This window comes from Bos indicus, chromosome 22, assembly GCF_029378745.1.
Source record: "Bos indicus isolate NIAB-ARS_2022 breed Sahiwal x Tharparkar chromosome 22, NIAB-ARS_B.indTharparkar_mat_pri_1.0, whole genome shotgun sequence".
NCBI classification, from domain to species: Eukaryota; Metazoa; Chordata; class Mammalia; order Artiodactyla; family Bovidae; genus Bos; species Bos indicus.
In genome coordinates this window covers 2,768,289-2,790,562 of record NC_091781.1, presented here as the reverse complement: position 1 = coordinate 2,790,562, position 22,274 = coordinate 2,768,289, and the positions used below count along the sequence as shown (strand labels likewise).

General features: G+C 38.8%; 1 protein-coding gene across 4 annotated transcripts in view; it reads right to left on the bottom strand.

Annotated features, from left to right (window-relative positions):
- The window catches only part of ZCWPW2 (zinc finger CW-type and PWWP domain containing 2), a 146,402-nt gene that overhangs the window by 84,142 nt on the left and 39,986 nt on the right, over positions 1-22,274 (bottom strand). For all 4 annotated transcript variants that reach the window (XR_011563197.1, XM_019984074.2, XM_070777300.1 and 1 more), the window contains exon 2: positions 3,401-3,751. Coding sequence is in view for 3 of the 4 variants with exons in the window: in XM_019984074.2 (XP_019839633.2) it covers positions 3,401-3,693 (293 nt within the window). In the remaining variant the exon portion in view is untranslated. The remainder of the gene's footprint in view (positions 1-3,400; positions 3,752-22,274) is intronic.

The following is a 22,274-nucleotide window of genomic DNA, read 5'->3' as shown; positions in this document are numbered from 1 at the left end:
TCAATTTCTCTTTAGCTTTTTTAGCTTTATAGGAGAGTGTGAACTATTCTGAGAAAGAGTAACTCCAAGATGTTGATAAGATTGAGTTCTGAGCCTTCAGTTAGGGCTAAGGGCAAAGGCTAACAATTAACACACATAATGCTACACTGCCAAGTGTCTCTGTAGCCAGTTGACTGGTCTTCCCATTTGAAATTTCAGTATCTATATTTCTTAATTAAGAACTGATGTTTGGCTGTGTGAAGAGGAACTAAAAAGCTTCTTGATGAAAGTGAAAGAGGAGACTGAAAAAGTTGGCTTAAAGCTCAACATTCAGAAAACGAAGATCATGGCATCCGGTCCCATCACTTCATGAGAAATAGATGGGGAAACAGTGGAAACAGTGTCAGACTTTACTTTTTGGGGCTCCAAAATCACTGCAGATGGTGACTACAGCCATGAAATTAAAAGATGCTTACTCCTTGGAAGGAAAGTTATGACCAACCTAGATAGCATATTCAAAAGCAGAGACATTACTTTGCAAACAAAGGTTCATCTAGTCAAGGCTATGGTTTTTCCTGTAGTCATGTATGGATATGAGAGTTGGATTGTGAAGAAGGCTGAGCGCCGAAGAATTGATGCTTTTGAACTGCGGTGTTGGAGAAGACTCTTGAGAGTCCCTTGGACTGCAAGGAGATCCAACCAGTCCATTCTGAAGGAGATCAGCCCTGGGATTTCTTTGGAAGGAATGATGCTAAAGCTGAAACTCCAGTACTTTGGCCACCTCATGCGAAGAGCTGACTCACTGGAAAAGACTCTGATGCTGGGAGGGATTGGGGGCAGGAGGAGAAGGGGACGACAGAGGATGAGATGGCTGGATGGCATCACTGACTCAATGGACGTGAGTCTGAGTGAACTCCAGGAGTTGGTGATGGACAGGGAGGCCTGGCGTGCTGCGATTCATGGGGTCACAGAGAGTCGGACATGACTGAGCGACTGAACTGAACTGAACCGAACTGACTGCAATTTATCCTGTTATCATCTTTCTATGTATTTGTGGTACTGAATAAGCAATAAAGCAATAGATTTGAGTTTCCTAGTCTGTACTTTAAGTCTGTGTTCATTTGTAGTTAGTTTATAAAGAAGAATTTATGTGTCTACATAACAAAATGTATTTTACTCTTTCCAGTAAGCAAGAAGGTGGGTACAGCTGTATTTTGCAGCATTTTGATGGTCTTAATCACAGATTAGAGGTAATTTAGGGACTGGAGTAAAACATGCTTCATTCGTATTTCAAACTCTAACCCTCAGTTATAAGCACAAAACTGCAAAAGAAATTCCTAATCAAATTTCTAATGTAATATTTCAGACATAATGACAAGATTCAAATCCATTTCTTGAATTAGAATTACTGAACCTTCAGAATTTCCATTAGTAAATATAAATGCTCTGCTTTCAAAATGTTAGAGATATGAAAAATAGCATGGGACTACAAATACCTTCATAAGTAACTTCAAAAATAAGTGCTCATATTCACACCTTTAAAAACATTTGTTCTTACATAACTCTAGCTCCTCTTAAAGACCATCCTATTATTACATGGGCTTCCCTTGTGACTTAGTGGTAAAAAAAACTTGCCCGCCAATGCAAGAGATGCAGATTCAGTCTCTGGGTCAGGAAGATCCCCTAGAGAATGAAATGGCAACCCACTTCAGTATTGTTGACTGGAAAATCTCATGGACATAGGACTCTGGCAGGCTACAATCCATGGGGTCACAAAGAGTTGGACACGACTTAGCAACTAAACAACAACAACAATTATATATGTATAAACTATATATCTATCAATTAATATATGCACATATCAATTAACATACATGTATTTTTAAACAATATTTCACATTTGATCCCTAGAAAAACTCTCAGTAACAAAAGGTACATATTTGAGAGACTTCCACATCTGGAAAGATATTAAGTATATTGGTTTGCTAAGGCTGCCATAGAAAATTACCACAGACTGGGTAGCTTACAAACAGAAATTTATTCTCCCACAGTCTTAAAGGCCAGAAATCGCAGATCAAGGTATCAGCTGGGCTGGTTTTCCTGGAGGCCTCTCCCAGGGTTGCAGATGCTGTCTTCTCAAGGGCTGTGCTCTGCACACGGCCCTGGTTGCCTACTGTGTACTTGAAGTTTCTCTTCTTACAGGAACACCAGTCAGATTGGATGAGGGCCTCTTTTAACTTAACCACCTCTTTAAAGGCTCTCATTCCAAATACAGTCTCATTCTGAGGTTAGAGATTTAACACACGGCCTTTAGGGGGAACCACAATCCGGTCCGTAACAGGAAGTGATAGAGTAGGAGCACGCTTCTCGGTGTTGCCTTGGAGACCTCTTGTGTGTGTTCTGTGTTGTGTGTTAGATGAGCCCATCACAGTCTCCTTAGGAAAGCAAACATCTAACATTTTTCATGGCGAATCACTGAATACAAATGAAAACAAAGTGATGGGAGAAAAGGAAGATTTGAAAAGAGAAGGGGCAAAACTCTTGAAAGAAATTTTAAATTTTTCAATAAAGACTGAACTAGAAGAACACAAGAACTGGTAACTCCTTCAGAAAAATAACATATGGAAAGGGAAAATACATAAATTTCAAAGATGAAAACTCCTGAAGAAAAAGTAATACCAAAGCTCACCAGAGAAGATTCACCATCAGTACTACAGGGATCCAAACATACAATCAAAGCAATGAAACTGAATAAACTAGTTACAATTTAAGAAAAACGTAATCTAGATGAAAAGACTTGAAACTGCATACTGAAAATGCCCATTGCATACTAGAGAAATCAACCCAGAATGGGAAACATGGAGCTATAAAATAGTAAATGTACAAAAATCAGAAGAAAAAAGATCTTTTAAGCATCTAGGCAATAATTAAAGAATGTAAATTTTTTTCAAGATAGGCCACATTGGGCCATAAAACAAGATTCAGTCAAACAGACTACAAGAGATTTAAATTAGAACTCAATAACAATATTTTTTAAATCCCGTATTTGGTCATTTAAAAACACAATTCTAATAACTCATTTCAAAGAAAAAAATCACAAACTGAATAGTAATAAAACAAAACATATTAAAATTTGTGGGATATAACTAAAGCAGTGCTTAAAGAGAAATTTATAGCTTTAATTGCCCATATCTGGAAGAAAAAAAGATATGAATCAGTTATCTAAGTCTCCAATTTAAGAAACTAGACAAAGAAGAATTAAACCCAAACAAGTCAGGGAAAGAATAACAGTGAGATCAGAAAACAATACATAAGTTAGACAACAACAGAGAAGTTGATTGTTCGAAAAGTTTTGAAAGTTAATAAACTTAGCAAGACTATATCTCAAAAGTTTATTAGAAAACACCAACAAAAATCTTACCTTGGCCAATTCTTTAACTTTACCAAAACCAGGCTTCCAAGAGGCAGCTGTGAATAGACGATCTTATATCCACTTTGATGAAGCTGAGACTCTTCAGGAAAGTCTTCTTCAGAAACAGAGCACTTATTGTACTTTGAGTCAGTGTTCATGAAGCAGTACCATGGTTCACTGTGATTGACTTTGGCTTTATCCTCATTTGATAACAGTCTCCATTTCAAACAACTTTCATTCTCACATTGAACCCACACTTTGTTTATATACATGTTGTTTTCCACTGAGGAATCCATTGCCATATTACAACATTCTATTATCTTACTATCAAATTTTCCTTTTTCCGTAAGTGCATTTAACCTAGAAAATAAGAGGAAAATAACAGAATAAAAATTTCAGGGGATAAGGAGAGAAAGCTCAGGCCAAAATCCGAGAAGTAGCTTTTGTATACTTTGTTTGCGCACCTCTTCTCTGTAAACGTTGAACATGTCGTGTTTCCACCCACCCAGAGACAAAGGATGAAAACAGAAGCCTCAGTCATTCTGGTCATAAAATGCTCCCAAATTAAAAATAAGGAAAGTATGATGGAGCAGAAAAGGGGTACAGGTTAACTATAATATCTATTCCACTACTCCTCAGTATGCATCTAATAGATACCCAGTACTTTTGCCGTTGTTGTTGTTGTTGTTGTTAAGCCACTAAGTCGTGTCTGACTCTTTGCGACCCCATGGACTGTAGCCCGCCACGCTCCTCTGCCCATGGGATTTCCCAGGCAAGAATGCTAGAGTGGGTTGCTATTTCCTTTTCCAGGGGATCTTCCTGACCTAGGGATTGAACCTGCATCTCCTGCATCACAGGCAGCTTCTTTACTGCTAAGCCACCATAATAAGAGGTAAATCTTACCCATTGCGGATTCTGGGCCAGATACTATTCAATGCACACCACTCATATAGCCTTCCCGACAACCTCAGTGTGACCATTTTTAGAGAGAAAATGAAAGCCAAGGAAAGTCAAGTTATTTGTTCAAGGTCCCACAGCTAGTACAAGATATAGTTGGGATTTAAAGTCAGGCAGTTCCCTAATTCTGCGATCTTATCCACTAGGTAGTATTGCCTCTTGGGTATATGGTGTATACAGTGTAGAATTGATCCCTTTCTTTTTCTAATTCTGAAGAAAACTAAAGGTAGCAAAATATTTCACCATATGAAAATGTGAAATTTTTTAAAAATTAAAGGAATATTTTGCTTATGTTGTTTTGCCTTTTATTATTAATTCAAGTGATTTTATTTACTATTAATTCAAGACATTAGAATTATATAAGTCCCTAACTGCCAGCTTTAATAATAAGTTATGTGTATATTAAAATAATAATATAGGTAAAATATAAGTAAAACTAATTATTAGTAACTTACTTTGAAATACAAACCTATTTTTAGAAAAAGACTTGCATATACTATATTGATAAATTAGTAGACCACCACTGGGGCTTCCTAGGTGGCTCAGTGGTAAACAATCTGCTGCCAGTGCAGGAGACAAAAGAGATGCAAGAGACGGAGAATCGATCCTTGGGTTGGGAAGATCCCCTAGAGTAGGAAATGGTAACCCACTCCAGTATTCTTGCTTGGAAAATTCCATGGACAGAGGAGCCTGGCAGGCTACAGTCTATGGGGTCGCAAAGAGTCTGACATGACTGAGCACACATACATTGAACATCACTATCCAAGTATGGATAATCAGTCTATCACTATCCACTATCATTATCCACTATCCAACACTAACCAAGTTCAGTGGTTCAGTCATGTCAGACTCTTTGCAACCCCCATGGACTGCAGCACTGCCAGGCTTCCCTGTCCATCACCAACTCCCAGAGCTTGCAAAACTCATGTCCATTGAGTTGGTGATGCCATCCAACCATCTCATCCTCTGTTGTCCCTTCCTCCTCCTGCCTTCAGTCTTTCCCACCATCACGGTCTTCTCCAGTGAGTCAGTTCTTCCCATCAGGTGGCCAAAGTATTGGAGTTTCAGGTTCAGCATCAGTCCTTTCAATGAATATTCAGGACTGATTTCCTTTAGGACAGACTGGTTTGATCTCCTTGCAGTCCAAGGGACTCTCAAGAGTCTTCTCTAGTACCACAGTTCAAAAGCATCAATTATTCGGCACTCAGCTTCCTTTATAGTCCAACTCTCACATCCATACGTGACTACTGGAAAAACCATAGCTTTGACTAGATGGACCTTTATCGACAAAGTATGTCTCTGCTTTTTAATATGCTATCTAGGTTGGTCATAACTTTTCGTCCAAGGAGTAAGCATCTTTTAATTTCATGGCTGCAATCACCATCTACAGTGATTTTGGAGCCCAGAAAAATAAAGTCAGCCACTGTTTCCCCATCTATTTGCCATGAAGTGATGACTGGATGCCATGATTTTAAGTTTTCTGAATGTTGAGTTTTAAGCCAGATTTTTTCACTCTCCTCTTTCACCTTTAATTAATAGCTGTACTTTATTCTTTCCTTCCTTCTACTTTCTTTGGGCATTCTTTGTTGAGCTTATCTTTCTCTTTTTGAGTTGATGCTTCATTTTATGTCTTTTTTAAACTTTATTAATTTTATTATATTTTGGTAAGTACTCTTAGTATGAGATCTACCCTTTTAATAATTTTAAAGTGCATTTAAAGAGTACTGCTGACTATGGGTACAATGTCGTATAGCAGATCTCTATCATTTACTCATCTTTCTTACTTAAAACTTTATGCCTGCTAATTTAGAACTCCCTACTTTCCCACTTTCCTCACCTGTGGAAATCATTGCACTGTTTCATTATATGAATTTGATTATTTTAGATATCACATATAAGTGGAATCACACAGTATTTGTCTTTCTGTGACTGGCTTATTTCATTTAGCATAATGTCCCCCAGGTTAATCCATGTTGTTGCATGTTGCAGAACATTCTCCTCATTTAAGGCTGAACAGCATTCCATTGTATGTTTTCTTTATTTGTCCGTCAATTAACACTTAGGTTGTTTCCATATCTTGGCTACTGTAAATAGTACTGCTATAAACATGGGAGTACTAATATGTCTTGGAGATTCTGATTTCAGTTATCATAGATAAATACCCAGAAGTGGGGTAGCTGAATCATATAGTAGTTCTATTTTTAATTTTTTGAGGAGACCTCCATATTGTTTTCCATAGCACCAGCAGCATTTTGTATTCCCACCTACAAGTTTCCAGTGTATTCACATCCTCATCAATCTCTATTGTCTTTTGACTTTTTGATAACAGCCATCCTAACAGGTGTGAAATGATAACTAATTGTGATTTTGATTTGCATTTCCTTGATGATTAGTGATGTGAAGGATCTTTTCATATACCCAATGGCCATATAGCTTCTTTAGAAAAATGGCCCATTTTAAGATTTAAATGTTTTTATTGTGTCAGTTGTATGAGTTCCTTATATATTTTGGATATTAATCCCTTTTAAAAATGTTTACAAATATTTTCTCCCATTCTGTAGGCTACTTTTCATTTAACTAATTGTCTCTCTTGCTACAAAGAAACAGTTTAATTTAATGTAGTCCTTCCTGCTTTTGGAGAAGGCAATGGCACCCCATTCCAGTACTCTTGCCTGGAAAATCCCATGGACGGAGGAGCCTGGTAGGCTGCAGTCCATGAGGTCATAAGAGTCGGACACGACTGAGCGACTTCACTTCCACTCTTCATTTTCATTGGAGAAGGAAATGGCAACCCACTCCAGTGTTCTCGCCTGGAGAATCCTAGGGACAGAGGAGCCTGGTAGGAGGCCGTCTATGGGGTAGCACAGAGTCGGACACGACTGAAGTGACTTAGCAGCAGCAGCAGCCGTCCTGCTTTATTTTTACTTTTGTTGCCTATGCTTTTGGTGTCGGATCCAAAGAATCATTGATAAAATCAATCTCAAGAAACTTTTCCTAAAAGTTTCCTTCTAGGAGTTTTACAGTTTGGTTTTACATTTGTCTTTAATCCAAAAATAAATTTCAAGTTTATTTTTGTGTACAGTTTAAGGATCCAATTTCATTCTTTTGCATACGAACATCCAGTTTTCCAAGACAATTTAATGAAGGGACTATCTTTTCCCCATTCAGTACCTTTGTTTAAAACTGGTTGACCTCTATATACCTGGGTTTATTTCTGGGCTATGTACTCTGTTCCACTGATCTGTGTCTGTTTTTAATGCTGATACTATACCCCTTTGATTACTACAATTCTGTAAAATAGTTTGAAACCAGGAAGTAGAATGCCTCCAACTTTTCTCTTCTTGTTCAAGATTGCTTAGCTATTTGGAGTTTTATGGTTACATACAAATTTTAGCATTTTTTCTATTTCTGTGAAAATGCCACTGGAATTTTGATAGGGATTGAACTGAATCTATAGATTACTTTGGGTTGTATGGATATTTTAACAATATAAATTCTTCTAATCTATTAATATGGATATCTTTCCACTTATTTTTGCCTTCTGTTTCTTTCATCTATGTTTTACAGTTTTCAGTTTATAGATCTTTCACCTTTTTGATTAACTTTCAGTTCAGTTCAGTTCAGTCACTCAGTTGTGTCCGACTCTTTGTGACCCCATGAATCACAGCACTCCAGTCCTCCCTGTCCATCGCCAACTCCTGGAGTTCACCCAAACTCATGTCCATCAAGCCAGTGATGCCATCCAGCCATCTCATCCTCTATCGTCCCCTTCTCCTCCTGCCCCCAATCCCTCCCAGCATCAGAGTCTTTTCCAATGAGTCAACTCTTCACATGAGGTGGCCAAAATATTGGAGTTTCAGCTTTAGCATCATTCCTTCCAAAGAACACCCAGGACTGGTCTCCTCTAGGATGGACTGGTTGGATCTCCTTGCAGTCCAAGGGACTCTCAAGAGTCTTCTCCAACACCACAGTTCAGAAGCATCAATTCTGCAGTGCTCAGCTTTCTTCACAGTCCAACTCACACATCCATACATGACCACTGGAAAAACCATAGCCTTGACTAGATGGACCTTTGTTGGCAAAGTAATGTCTCTGCTTTTGACTATGCAATCTAGGTTGGTCATAACTTTCCTTCCAAGGAGTAAGCGTCTTTTAATTTCATGGCTGCAATCACCATCTGCAGTGATTTTGGAGCCCAAAAAAATAGTCTGACACTGTTTCCCCCATTTTTTGGACACAACTGTAAATTAGATTATTTTCATTTCTTTTTCAGCTACTTTGTTGTCAGTGTATAGAAATGCAAGTCATTTCTGTTGGTTGGTTTTGTATCTTACAACTTTCTTGAGTTCATTTATTAGTTTTAACAATTTTTTTGGTGGAGTCCTCAGGGTTTTCTTTATATGAGATCGTGTATTCTACAAACAGAGAAAATTTTACTTCTTCCTTTGAGATATGGACACTTTCTATTTCTCTTTCTTGCCTGCCTGTCCTGGCTAGAAACTCTAGTACCATGTTGAATAACAGTGGTGTGAATGGGCACCCTGGTCTTGTTGCTGATCTTAGATGAAAGCTTCAAGTTTTTCACTAGTAAGCATGATGTTACCTGTGAGCTTGTTACATATGGTCATCATTTTATTGAAATATAATCCTTCTACATCCAATCTGTCAAGAGTTTTCATCATCAAGAGATATTAACTTTTGTCAAATGCTTTCTCTCCATCTACTGAGATGACAATATGATTACCTTTCCCTTCACTGCGGTGTATCATGTTTATTCATTTCAAAGTGTTAAACCATCCATGCATCTTATGAATAAATTCTACTTGCTCCTGGTGTATGATCCGTTTTATGTGCTCAATTGTTTGCTAGAAAATTGAGAATTTTTCTACATATGTTCATTGGGTATACTAGTCTGATGTTCTCTTTTCTAGTGGTGTTCTTTTATGATGTTGGTATCAAGTTAATGCTGGCTTTCTAAAATGTATTTGGAGTTGTTCTCTTTAATTTTTTGAAAGAGGCTGAGAAGGAATTCCCACTAATTACTCTTAAATTTTTGATAGAACTTACCAATAAAGTCATCTGGTTCTGAACTTTTCTTTGTTGGGAGAATTTTAGATTACTGATTCAATCACCTTACTTGTTGTTATCTGTTCAAGTCTATTTCATTCTGATTCAGTCTTGGTAGGTTATATGCTTCTAGGAATTTATCCATTCTTCTGAATTATTCAATTTGTTAGCATCTAATTGTTCATCATAGTCTCTTAGGATCCTTTGTGTTTCTGTGGCTCAGCTATAAAGTCTCTTTTAATTATCAGTCTTCTTTTATTTCGTGCTAGTCTAGCTAAAGTTTTGTGTCTTTTATCACAAAACCAACTCTTACTTTCACTGATCTTTTTCTATTATTTTTTTAATCTTTCATTTATTTTTGCTTTGATTTCTGTTATTTCCTCCTTCAACTAAATTTAGGCTTAGTAGCTCTTCTTTTTTCTAGTTCCTTCTATATAAAGTTAGTTTGCGTGAGGTCTTTCTTCTTAATGTAAACATTTATCATTATAAACTTCCCTCTTAGAATTGCTTTCGCAATATCCCATAATTTCAGTACGTTGTATTTCATTTTCATTTGTCTCATGACATTTTCAGGTTCCTGATTTCTTTGACCAACTGGTTTTTCAGGAGCATGTTGTTTAATCTCTATGTATTTGTCAATTTTCCAGTTTTTCTCCTGTTATTAATTTCTAGTTTCACACCATTATGGTCAGAAAGGATGCCTGATAGTATTGCAATATGATATATCCTGAAAAATGCTCCATGTACATTTGAGAAGAATGTCCATTCTGCTGCTGTTAGAATGTTCTGTATATATCTGTGGAATCCTCATCTAAAGCGTAATTTAAGTCCAAAGTTTTCTTACTGATTTTCTGTCTGGATGATCTATTCATTGTTCAAAGTCAGGTAATGAAATCCCCTATTATTGTTGTTGTTCAAAAGCATTAATTCCTCAGCACTTAGCCTTCCTTATGGTCCGGCTCTCACATCCATACAAGACTACTGGAAAAATCATAGCTTTGGCTATATGGACCTTTGTCAGCAAAGTGATATCTCTGCTTTAATACACTGTCTAGGTTTGTCACAGCTGTTATTTCAAGGAGCATGCATCTTTTAATTTCAATTTTAAGTATTGTTGTACTGCTGTCTATTTCTCTCTTCAGATATTTGCTTTATATATTTAGACGCTCCAATACTGGGTGCATAAATATTTTCAGTTATTATATTCTCTTGATGAATTGATCTCTTTATCATTGTATAGCAACCCTGACGTTTTTTACATTTTTTTTTTTTACTTCTGTTTTATATAAGAATAGCTATTTCTGGGTCTCTTTCGGTTTTCATTTGTGTGGAGTATCTTTTTCCTTCCCTTCACTTTCAGTCTATGATTAGAGAATTAGTCCATTTACATCTGGAGTAATTTTTAACAGGTAAAAGCTTATTATTGCCCCTTTGTTAATTTTTTTCTAAGTGTTTTATAGATCTTTCTCTTCTTTCTCTCATCTTTTATGATTTGATGGTTTTCTGTAGTGGTATACTCCGATTCCTTTTGCATTATCTTATGCATATCTAACAAAGGGTTTTGCTTTGAGGCTTGCCTAAAACATCCTACAATTATAATAGTTCATTTTAAGTTGATAACTTCAATAACATACAAAAGCTCCTCGTGTTTACTCTTTGTCCCTACATTTTATGTTCTGTTGTCACAATTTACAACTTTCCGTATTATGTGTCCAATAAAAATTATTTAAGTGTCCAACTCTTTGCTACCCCATGGAGTATATGGTCAATTGAATTCTCCAGGCCAGAATACTGGAGTGAGAGCTGTTCCCTTCTCCAGGGGATCTTCCCAACTCAGGGATTGAACCCAGATCTCCTGCATTGCAGGAGGATTCTTTACCAGCTGAGCCACCAGGGAAGCCCAAGAATACTGGAGTGGGTAGCCTATCCCTTTCTCCAGGGGGTCTTCCCAACCCAGGAATTGAACCAGGATCTCTTTCATTGCAGGCAGATTGTTTACCACCTGAGCTATTACAGAAGCCCCCAAATTATTGTAGCTACAGAGATTTTCAATACTTTTGTCTTTTTGCCTTTATACTAAAGCTATATGTGATTTACATAATGCCATCATATATTATTTTTAATACAACTTTATATTTACCTGTATCAGTGAGTTTTATACTTTTATGTTTTCATATTCTAATTAGTATCCTTTCATTTGAGCTTAAAGAATTCCTTTAGCATTTCTTGTAAGGCAGGTTTAGTGGTGATGAATTCCTTGACCTTTTATCAGTATCTCTATTTCTCCACCAATTCTGAAGAACAACTTTGCCAGAAACACTGTTCTTGATTGGCAGTTTTCTTTCTTTCATAAGTTCTTTTAGAACTTTCAATATATTATTCCACTCCCTCTCCTCACTTTTTTCTGTCCTTTTTGTTCCTCTGACTTTATGATTTCCAGTGAACTATCTTCAAGCTCATTGATCCTTTCTTCTGTTTGATCTTCTGCCTTCTCTCGTCTCACCCCAGTTTCCACATGTCCATTTAGGATCTCACAGAACTACTACTAATTATGTGCCCCATTAGCTCCCATATGCAGATTAATTAGAACCATTAGGCAGCAGCTGAAAAAGTATATAGTCAAATCCCTTTTAGGGAAAACTGAGACTTGTGCTTTTGCCTGCTCTCTCTGTGATAAGCCTGGCAGGACTGCTTACAGATCTGTTAGAAATTGCTTACTTGTTTTCCATGGTGAAAGGGGACTGTGAATGTGAAGCCCTTTTGGTTCTCTAAGCTAGGTGATTTGGGAGCCAGTTCCTTGAGTGGCAGTCATAAAAGTTGGGGTGCTAGATGCACAGACAAGCTCCTTCCAGAAAGAAGCTGGACACTCACTTTTATAACTGGAGAGAGGGAGAGGAAACTGCTCACAAGCCCTTTCAGGCTCCTGGAAGAGGACAATCAGCTTCCAGATGCAAGCTGGTTAGAAGCCCAATTCTTGGGCAGCAACTAGAAAAGTATGCAGTTAAATTCCTTCCATAGAGAAAATGGTAACTTTGTGTTTTATTCTGGTCCGTCTGTGTTGAGTCCAAGGATACAGCCAAGGTTAAGTGTTTGCACTTCTGTTGAAAACCATAACATGGTCCTGGTGGACGCACAAATGCTGATTCCCATTGGCTCTCAGAGCTAGGTGATCTAGGAGCTGGTCCCTTGGGTAGCAGCCATAAAAGTTGAGGAACTAGCTGTGTGGTCCAAACCATCTGTTTCTCAGGAGAAACTGCTGGGTTCCTCCGTGGTTAAACTAAAGGTCTATGGCATGAATGTATCTTAGCTTTTCCTACTCATTTCAGTGTGGTTATTTCCTCAGTCACCTCAATGTGTAGGAGGAACTAAACTAGTTTCTATATTTCTCTCCAAAGGAACTGATCTGTGTGGAGCTGCTCATTCAGTGCATCTGTGGGAGGAAGAAAAGTCTGATGCCTTGTATTTACTCTGCTGTCTTGGTGGCCTCCTTTGTGTTTTGTTTTCTTTACTTCTAATGAGCTCCAGAAAATTTTAAACAGTAATAGCAATATCTCTACCTTGTTATAAAAGAGCGCAGTGACCTCAGCCCTTAGCACAGCAGCCACTGCCAGGCATCTTTACCTCGTACCCTGTCACCAGGCACTGTGTCCCGTTCACCTATTAGTCAGTGCCTCAGTGGGCCCCGCCCATTCAACAACTGTCAGTGAGCGACTGTTAGGGGTCCTGCTCAGCCACTGAAGAGTGCAGCAGTGGGCCCTGCCCACAAGCAACCAACTGTTAAAATAATGAGTTAGTGAGGGGATTTAGACAACAGAGGTTGGGGGGGGGGGGGGTTGCGAGGTGGAGAGTGAGGTAAGAGGCAGATTCAGGCCTTCTCCTGGAGGCCCTCCAGCTCACCTAGCCTTGGGCCAACAGGTGAGGTGGAGTGCCCAGGGAATAGATTGGGGACTACATCCTGCAGGGCTCCAGCGACCTCACTAAGGCCCTCCACCAGCCTTGTCCCAGTCCTTGAGGCAGCATTGAACCGCTCTCCCTTTCCTGTTTCTGCGACTTACTGCCATGGTCACACTCTCTGAGACCTGGTCTGTCCCATTTGGGTGACCTGAGGAGACTGAAGACCAGCTGAGTTGGGCACCTGGCTTCCTCAGCAATGACAGCTCGGCAGGATGTGGGAACCTGGCCCTAAAGGAACAGCCAACTGCAATCCACCTTCTCAAAGACAGGATTGGGACCTTGGAGGGTTAAAGTTGTGCCTTAAGACCCTGCCTTTTTTTGTCAGGACCGAGAATAAAAGTTGTCTGGTAGAGAATCACAAGAATACCATTACCTGACTGTTACCTCACCATGACCTGACCTCAACAGCAAAGGATTTGACACGAAAAAGTTTGCAACAACTAACCATGCCCTTCCCTCACCTTTTGCTTTTAAAGGGGTTTGCTGAAAGTTTTCAGTAACTTTGGGGTTCTTAGGGCATGAGCCACCCATCTCTTTGTATAGATCTGTAATAAATCTTTCTCTGTTCTAAACTCTTAACATTTTAGTATTGATGGGCCTCACTGTGTGTCGGGCACACGGATTTGCGATTTGGTAACAGTAGGATAACACTGGTCAACCAACCCCAAGTTCAAATATGAAGAGAGACAAGGAAGATTCATAAGTCTAAAGCAGGTATTGGGACAACTAAGCTGAGGGTAAGGAGTTGGGGAACAGGTCTACAAACAGTGAAATAATCGATTACAAGTTCATTCAAGAACCTTCTATTTATTATTTAATAAGAAAAATAGGATTTCTTAGTATTTAATATCAAATTGACACTAGAACCCTCACTCAGACCATATAAAAGCAGGTCATATGTTCTAAATGGAATGTGAGGCCTCCTGCTGGAAAGATGGGAGGTACCACATGTAGAGTATCAGGTGCCCTTCAGTTATCCATTTACTTTTACCATACTGCCATTATTTTTAACTAGCTAAACAGATCTACAGGCTATATTATCTAGATTATTCCTCACAAAGTGAAGTCACTTTAAAATATTCCTACAAAGAAAGAGCATATTGAAGAGAATACTAATAACAAATAATGAAAGTTAAGAGGTATAAAAGAAAGCAGAACATGATATTAGTATCTGTCACTCAATTGCCTAGGATCCTGTCCATCCTAGAACCACTGGAGAAAGCACTCTAAGTTCACTGCACTGCATCAGTGGAAAGCTTAGGAAAATCCATTATGATAGCCAATTATAATATGTTAAGGGGATTAAAAGATTACTTTTAAATGGTAGATAAAGTTTTCAGATTTTCTTAGGAAGTCAGTGGATAATACTAAGAAGATAAATTAATACCAAGAAAATGTCATTATTATTTAAGTAGTGATACTCATTTTCAATTGTGTCAAACTTAAACCTCTTGGTATTTTAGATTTGATAGTTTATCCAGGCTAATAGAATGTATAATATAGGTTATGAAATACTTACTCTTTTCAAACCAGATTCTCATTATTTCTATTACCTTTTCTCCAGCATTTGGTTGGTTTTAAAAATTATTGCTACATCAGTTATATTTAACTAGTTAAAACATATATACAGATTATATTATCCAGAATTTTCCTCACAAATGAAGCCACTTTAAAATATTTCTACAGGGCTTTCCTAGTGGTCCAGTGGTTGAGAATCACCTTGCACTGCAGGGGACGCCAGTTTGACCCCTGGTCTGGGAAGATCCCACATGCTGCGGGGCAACTGAGTCCTTGGGCCACAACTACTAAGCCTGCACTCTGGAGCCTGCAAGCTGCAACAGCTTAGTCCGCACATAGCAACTACTGAAGTCCCTGTGCCTTACAGCCCATGCTCTGCAACAACAGAAGCCACTGCGATGAGAAGCCTGCACACAGCAACTAGAGAGTAGCCCCCACTCTCTGAAACTATAGAAAGCCCACGCGAAGCAATGAAGACCCAGCTCAGCCAAAAGTAAAGAAATAAATGAATATTAAAATATGTTTCTACAAAGAAACAGCATATTGAAAAGAATAGTGATAATACAAATAAAGTATTTAGGCTGATGCAAAAGTAATTTGCAGTTTTGGATTGTTGAATTTTGCTGTTCAATACTGGAATATATTCTCAAATAAATGTGATTACGTTATACATCACTTTAATGCTCATTTCTTGCTTTGCTTTTTTTTGCTAATGACGTATTACTTGCTGTTTATTTTATATATATATTTAGACTAAGGAAACGATGTTAGACAAAAAGCAAATTCGAGTGATTTTCTTATTGAGTTCAAAATGGGTCATAAACAATATGTTATGGAGACAACTCGCAACATCAACAACACACCTGGCCTAGGGACTGCTAACAAACATACTCTGCAGTGGTGATTTGAGAAGTTTTGCAGAGCAAATAAGAGCTGTGAAGATGAAAGAGTGCAGTGGCAGGCCATTGGAAGCTGACAATGACCAACTGAGAGGATCATCAAAACTGATCCTCTTACAACAACATGAGAAGTTGCCAAAGAACTCAGCGTCAACCATTCTATGGTCATGCAGCATTTGAAGCAAATTGGAAAGGTGAAAAAGCTTGATAAGTGGGTGTCTTGTGAGCTGATCAAAAAGAAAAATCGTCATTTTGAAGTGTTATCTTCTTTTACTCTATGTAGCAACAATGAACCATTTCTTATTGGATTGTGACGTGTAATGAAAAGTGGATTTTCACAGCAGGATCCTCTATGACCCACCTCCCAGAATATTGGAAATAAAAGTAAAAATAAACAAATGGGACCTAACTAAAATTAAAAGCTTCTGCACAACAAAGGAAACTCTAAACAAGGTGAAAAGACAGCCTTCAGAATGGGAGAAAATAATAGCAAATGAAACAACTGACGAAGAATTAATCTCAAAAATATTCAAGCAATTCCTGCAGCTCAATTCCAGAAAAATAAACGACCCAATCAAAAAAAGGGCCAAAGAACTAAACAGACATTTCTCCAAAAAAGACATACAGATGGCTAACAAACACATGAAAAGATGCTCAACATCACTCATTATCAGAGAAATGCAAATCAAAACCACTATGAGGTACCATTTCACGCCAGTCAGAATGGCTGCGATCCAAAAGTCTACAAGCAATAAATGCTGGAGAGGGTGTGGAGAAAAGGGAACCCTCTTACACTGTTGGTGGGAATGCAAACTAGTACAGCCACTATGGAGAACAGTGTGGAGATTCCTTAAAAAACTGGAAATAGAACTGCCATATGACCCAGCAATCCCACTGCTGAGCATTCACACGGAGGAAAGCAGAATTGAAAGAGACACATGTACCCCAATGTTCATCGCAGCACTGTTTATAATAGCCAGGACATGGAAGCAACCTAGATGTGCATCAGCAGATGAATGGATAAGAAAGCCGTGGTACATATACACAATGGAGTATTACTCAGCCATTAAAAAGAATACATTTGAATCAGTTCTAATGAGGTGGATGAAACTGGAGCCTATTATACAGACTGAAGTAAGCCAGAAAGGAAAACAGTACACTAACCAATGGCAACCCACTCCAGTACTCTTGCCTGGGAAATCCCATGGATGGAGGAGCCTGGTGGGCTATAGTCCATGGGGTCGCAAAGAGTCAGACTTGACTGAGTGACTTCACTTTCACTTTTCACTTTCATGCACTGTAGAAGGAAATGGCAACCCACTCCATATTCTTGCCTGGAGAATCCCAAGAATGGGAGCCTGGTGGGCTGCCATCTATAGGGTCGCACAGAATCTGACACGACTGAAGTGACTTAGCAGCAACCAATATATACTGTTTATAAACAGTATAAAAAAACCAATACAGTATACAAATAGTAAACATATTTTTATACTGTTTATAAATATTTTTTATTTATAAAAACAGTTTTATACTGTTTATAAACAGTATAAAAACCAATACAGTATACTAAAGCATATATATGGAATTTAGAAAGATGATAACGATAACCCTGTGTGAGACAGCAAAAGAGACACAGATGTATAAAACAGTCTTTTGGACTCTGTGGGAGCAGGTGAGGGAGGGATGATATGGGAGAATGGCATTGAAACATGTACAATATCATATGTGAAACAAATTGCCAGTCCAGGTTTGATGCATGATACAGAATATCGGGGCTGGTGCACTGGGATGACCCAGAGGGATGGTATGGGGAGGGACGTGGGAGAGGGGTTCAGGATGGGGAACACGTGTACACCCATGGCAGATTCACGTTGATGTATGGCAAAACCAATACAATATTGTAAAGAAATTATCTTCCAATTAAAACAAATAAATTTATATTAAAAAAATGAAAAGTGGATTTTATATGAAAATCAGCAATGATTAGCTCAGTGGCTGGACCAAGAAGAAGCTCCAAAGCACTTTTCAAAGCCAAACTTGCACCCCAAAAAAGGTCATGGTCACTGTTTGGTGATCTGCTGATTTGATCCACTATAGCTTTCTGAATCCAGGCAAAACCATTATATCTGAGAAGTATGCTCAGCAAATTGGTGAGATGCACCAAAAACTGCAATGACTGCAGCTGGCATTGGTGGATAGAATGGGCCCAGTTTTTCTGCATGACAACACCCAACCACACATAGCACAACCAACACTTCAAAAGTTGAACAAATCGGGCTACAAAGTTTTGCCTCATCTGTCATATTCACCTTACCTCTCACCAAGCGACTACCACTTCTTCAAGCATCTTGACAACTTTTTGCAGGGAAAATGCTTCCATAAACCAGCAGGAGGCAGAAAATGCTTTCCAAGAGTTCATGGAATTCCAAAGCATGGATTTTTATGCTACAAGAATAAACAAACTTATTTCTTGTTGGCAAAACTGTGTTGAATGCAATGGTTCCTATTTTGATTAATTAAGATGTGTTTGAGCCTAGTTTTAATGATTTAAAATTCATGTTTCAATACCACAATTACTTTTTCACCAACCTAATAAGGAATATAAAAGGAAGTAGAACATGATTACTATGTGCACAGAAGGTACAAATGAAGAGGAGAAAGAAACTGTGGTGAGGAGAATGCTGGAGTCTGTGAGATGCCCTATAAAATCAACAGTAGTCCACACTTCAGTTTAAAGAGATGATGACAAATGCAAAGCTGTGCTGAGTATACTTGACTTACTCAACTTCTGTTTTTAACTTTTTATTTCATAACTTAGCTATTATGCTAGATAATTCAAAAGAAAATTTTAAAATTACATTTTAGAAAATAGAAAACATTGAATGTCTATTCAAAATTAGGCAGTCATGTTTGGGCTATTAGTTTATTCATTCATTCATTTAATGCAATAGTTATGAATGGTTGCTGCTGCTGCTGCTAAGTCGCTTCAGTCATGTCCGACTCTGTGCGACCCCATAGATGGCAGCCCACTAGGCTCCTCTGTCCCTGGGATTCTCCAGGCAAGAATACTGGAGTGGGTTGCCATTTCCTTCTCCAGTGCATGAAAGTGAAAAGTGAAAGTCAAGTCGCTCAGTCGTGCCTGACTCTTAGCGACCCCATGGGCTGCAGCCTACCAGGCTCCTCCGACCATGGGATTACAGACACTCAATTTTCAGTCAGACAACTCTACCACTTTTTAATTTGCAAATTAGTTAACCACTACTCTAGGGATAACAAGAGTACTATCACTCTGGAACCTCTTTTATAGGGATACTAATCCCCATTCATAAAGGCTCTGTCTTTAAGATTTAATCACCACCCACTGCATCTACCTTCTAATAACATCACGTTGAGGATTAGGTTTCAATATGAATTTGAGGGGACACAAATATTCAGTCTATAGCATTCCATCTCTGGCCCCAAAATTCACATTCCTCTCACATGAAAAATACATTTATTCCGTTCCCAGAAGTTTTAACTGCTTCCAGCATCAACCCAAAAATCTGAAGTCCAAAGTCTCATCTAAATATCACCTAAATCAGACATGGGTGAGACTGAATGCAGGATTCATCTTGAGGCAAATTCCTCTCCATCTGTGAACCTGTGAAATCAAATGTGTTCTCTGCTTCCAAAATACAATGGTGGGACAGGCATAGGACAGACACTCCCTTTTCCAAAGGGAGAAATAAAAAAGAAAGGTTCCAAGCAAGTCTAAACATTAATCCGGGGTAATAATCTTTGGCTCTATGCTCTCCCTCCAGGCACACCGGGGCTGTGGACCCCTTCCAGACCTACTAGGGTAGGTAACCGCATAGTTTTACCAGTAGGGGTTGGGCCCTATAGGATGTATCTGGTCTTGTCCCCATATGGCTTTGAAGGCATCCCACACAGTAGCTCTCATATGTTAGAGTCAAGTGCCTGTAGATCAGCTGGGCTTTACTGGTCAGCTTCATGATGGTGGCCCTGGCCCACAGCTCCACAGTGCAGTGGAGATAAAGGAACTTATTATTTTACTTAGTCAAACGAGGCTAAGCTGTACCTCCAAAGCCTTGCTTAGATATTTCCTCAGCCACATATTCACTTTCATTACTCACAAATTCTACCTTTCATGAAACACTACACATGAACACAAATCAGCCAAGTTTTTGCCACTGTATCACAAGGACCCTTTTTTCTCCATTGCACAATAACATGCTCCTCATTTCCATCAGAGACCTCATCAGAATGCCCCCTTTACTGTCCACGTTTCTACCAAAATTCTGTTCAAAATTACTTGGGTATTCTCCAAAAAGACTGAAGCTTTCTCTACAGTTCTCACCTTTTCTTTCTGGGCTTGCATCACAGTTGCCCTTAACAATCCATTCATTTTTGGCAATGCAGACTTTTTCTCTCTGGAGGAGGGCACGGCAACTCACTCCAGTCTTCTTGCCCAGAGAATGCCATGGACAAAGGAGCCTGGTGGGTTATGACCATAGGGTCACAAAGAGTCAGACATGACTGAAGAGACAGCACAGCACAGGCTTTTTCTAGAATGAATCTCAAAACTCTTCCAGCCTCTACCTTTTACCCAATTTCAAATCCACTTCCACATTTTTAGGTATTTATTACAGCAGCATCCCCTTTTCTCAGTACCAATATCTGTCTTTGTCTTTTTGGACTGCTGTAACAAAAATAGACCGTGACTTATAAACAACAGAAATTTATTTCTCACAGATCTGGAGGCTGAGAAATCCAAGATCAAGGCACTGATATATCTGGTATCTAGAAAGTACCCACTGCTGGTTCATAAATGGCTGCTTTCTATAGTAACCTCATTTGGAGGAATGGGCAAGGTAGTTTGGGGGTTCTCTTTTTATAAGTGAATTAATTCTATTCATGAGAGCTCTGCCCTCACTACATTATCACCTCCCCATTACCATCCTAACACTTCCTATTATCATCACATTTTAGGGGGGGACACAACCATTCAGTCTATAGCAATAATCAGTCAAACATTTTTAAAAATGTTTTGAAAGCAAGGGGAAGGGTCTTGGTGGTAAGGGAAGACAGTGGCACATAAATCTTAGACATCCATTTGGGTAAATGGATGAAAAGTGGAGTTAATAACCAAGTAGGGGGACACAAATATGGCGCAAGCTTGAAGTTTAGCGAACAGAAATAATACAGTCTTTTGGCTCTTGATTTTAAAATGCTTGTGTGTTAGCTAGATACACAGTATGAAATTTGGGTCTATTCCTCTAGAGAAAACTCCAGAGTCACAAAAAGTGAGAGTATAAACTAGGTACCATAAATCCTAGACATCTATTCAACTCTTAAATGCTTGACCACCTGGTTTTTGCTAAGTTTCTTTTAAAGGAAACCAAAGGTTTTATAACCACCTAATCCAAAGGCTTTACTCTTAAACCTCTAACCACTACTGATTCCTTGACCAGTTGCTCTTTCTCTCCCAAAGCCCTGAATAAGTCTTTCTAAGGCTCTGTCTTCAAACTTCTCTTATATTTTCGTCCTTGGAGATTTCATTCAAATAGCTTCCACTCTCTCTCCCATGCAAATGGCTACCAAATCACCTCAATCCCTGAATTCCATCTCAAGTCTCACCAGCACACCTACATTCTATGTAATTTTGACACCTGGATTTACTCAAGCACACTGAACTTGGGCCAAATTGAGTTTTCTTTTCCTTCAAAGTTTTGAATGTGAAGTTTCTCTTTCACATTACTGTTCTGTTCAGTTCAGTTCAGTTGCTCAGTCGTGTCCAGCTCTTTGCGACCCCATGGACTGCAGCACGCCAGGCTTCCCTGTGTCCATCACCAATTCCCAGAGTCTACTCAAACTCATGTCCACTGCGTTGCTAATGTCATCCAACCATCCATCCATTACCTAGATTCAAATGTCAGCAAGGGTGTCGGCAAGGGTCAACTTTGAAAATGCCTACCTCCTTATCCCCTCCATTGAAATAGTTGTCATTTTGTTATGAGTTACAAAATTTAAAGTGTGTGTTTCCCCCTTTCTAATCTTGCTGCTACAAACACAGCTCAGTTCCTCACCAGTTCATTTAGACTGCTCTAAATAGCCTACGTTGGCATTCCAATCCCAAAGACAGGCAATGCCAAAGAATGTGCAAACTACCGCACAATTGCACTCATTTCACATAGTAAAGTAATGCTCAAAATTCTACAAGCCAGGCTTCAGCAATACGTGAACTGTGAACTTCCAGATGTTCAAGCTGGTTTTAGAAAAGGCAGAGGAACCAGAGATCAAATTGCCAACATCCGCTGGATCATGGAAAAAGCAAGAGAGTCCCAGAAAAACATCTATTTCTGCTTTATTGACTATGCCAAAGCCTTTGACTGTGTGGATCACAATCAACGGTGGAAAATGCTGAAAGAGATGGGAATACCAGACCACCTGACCTGCCTCTTGAGAAACCTAATGTAGGTCAGGAAGCA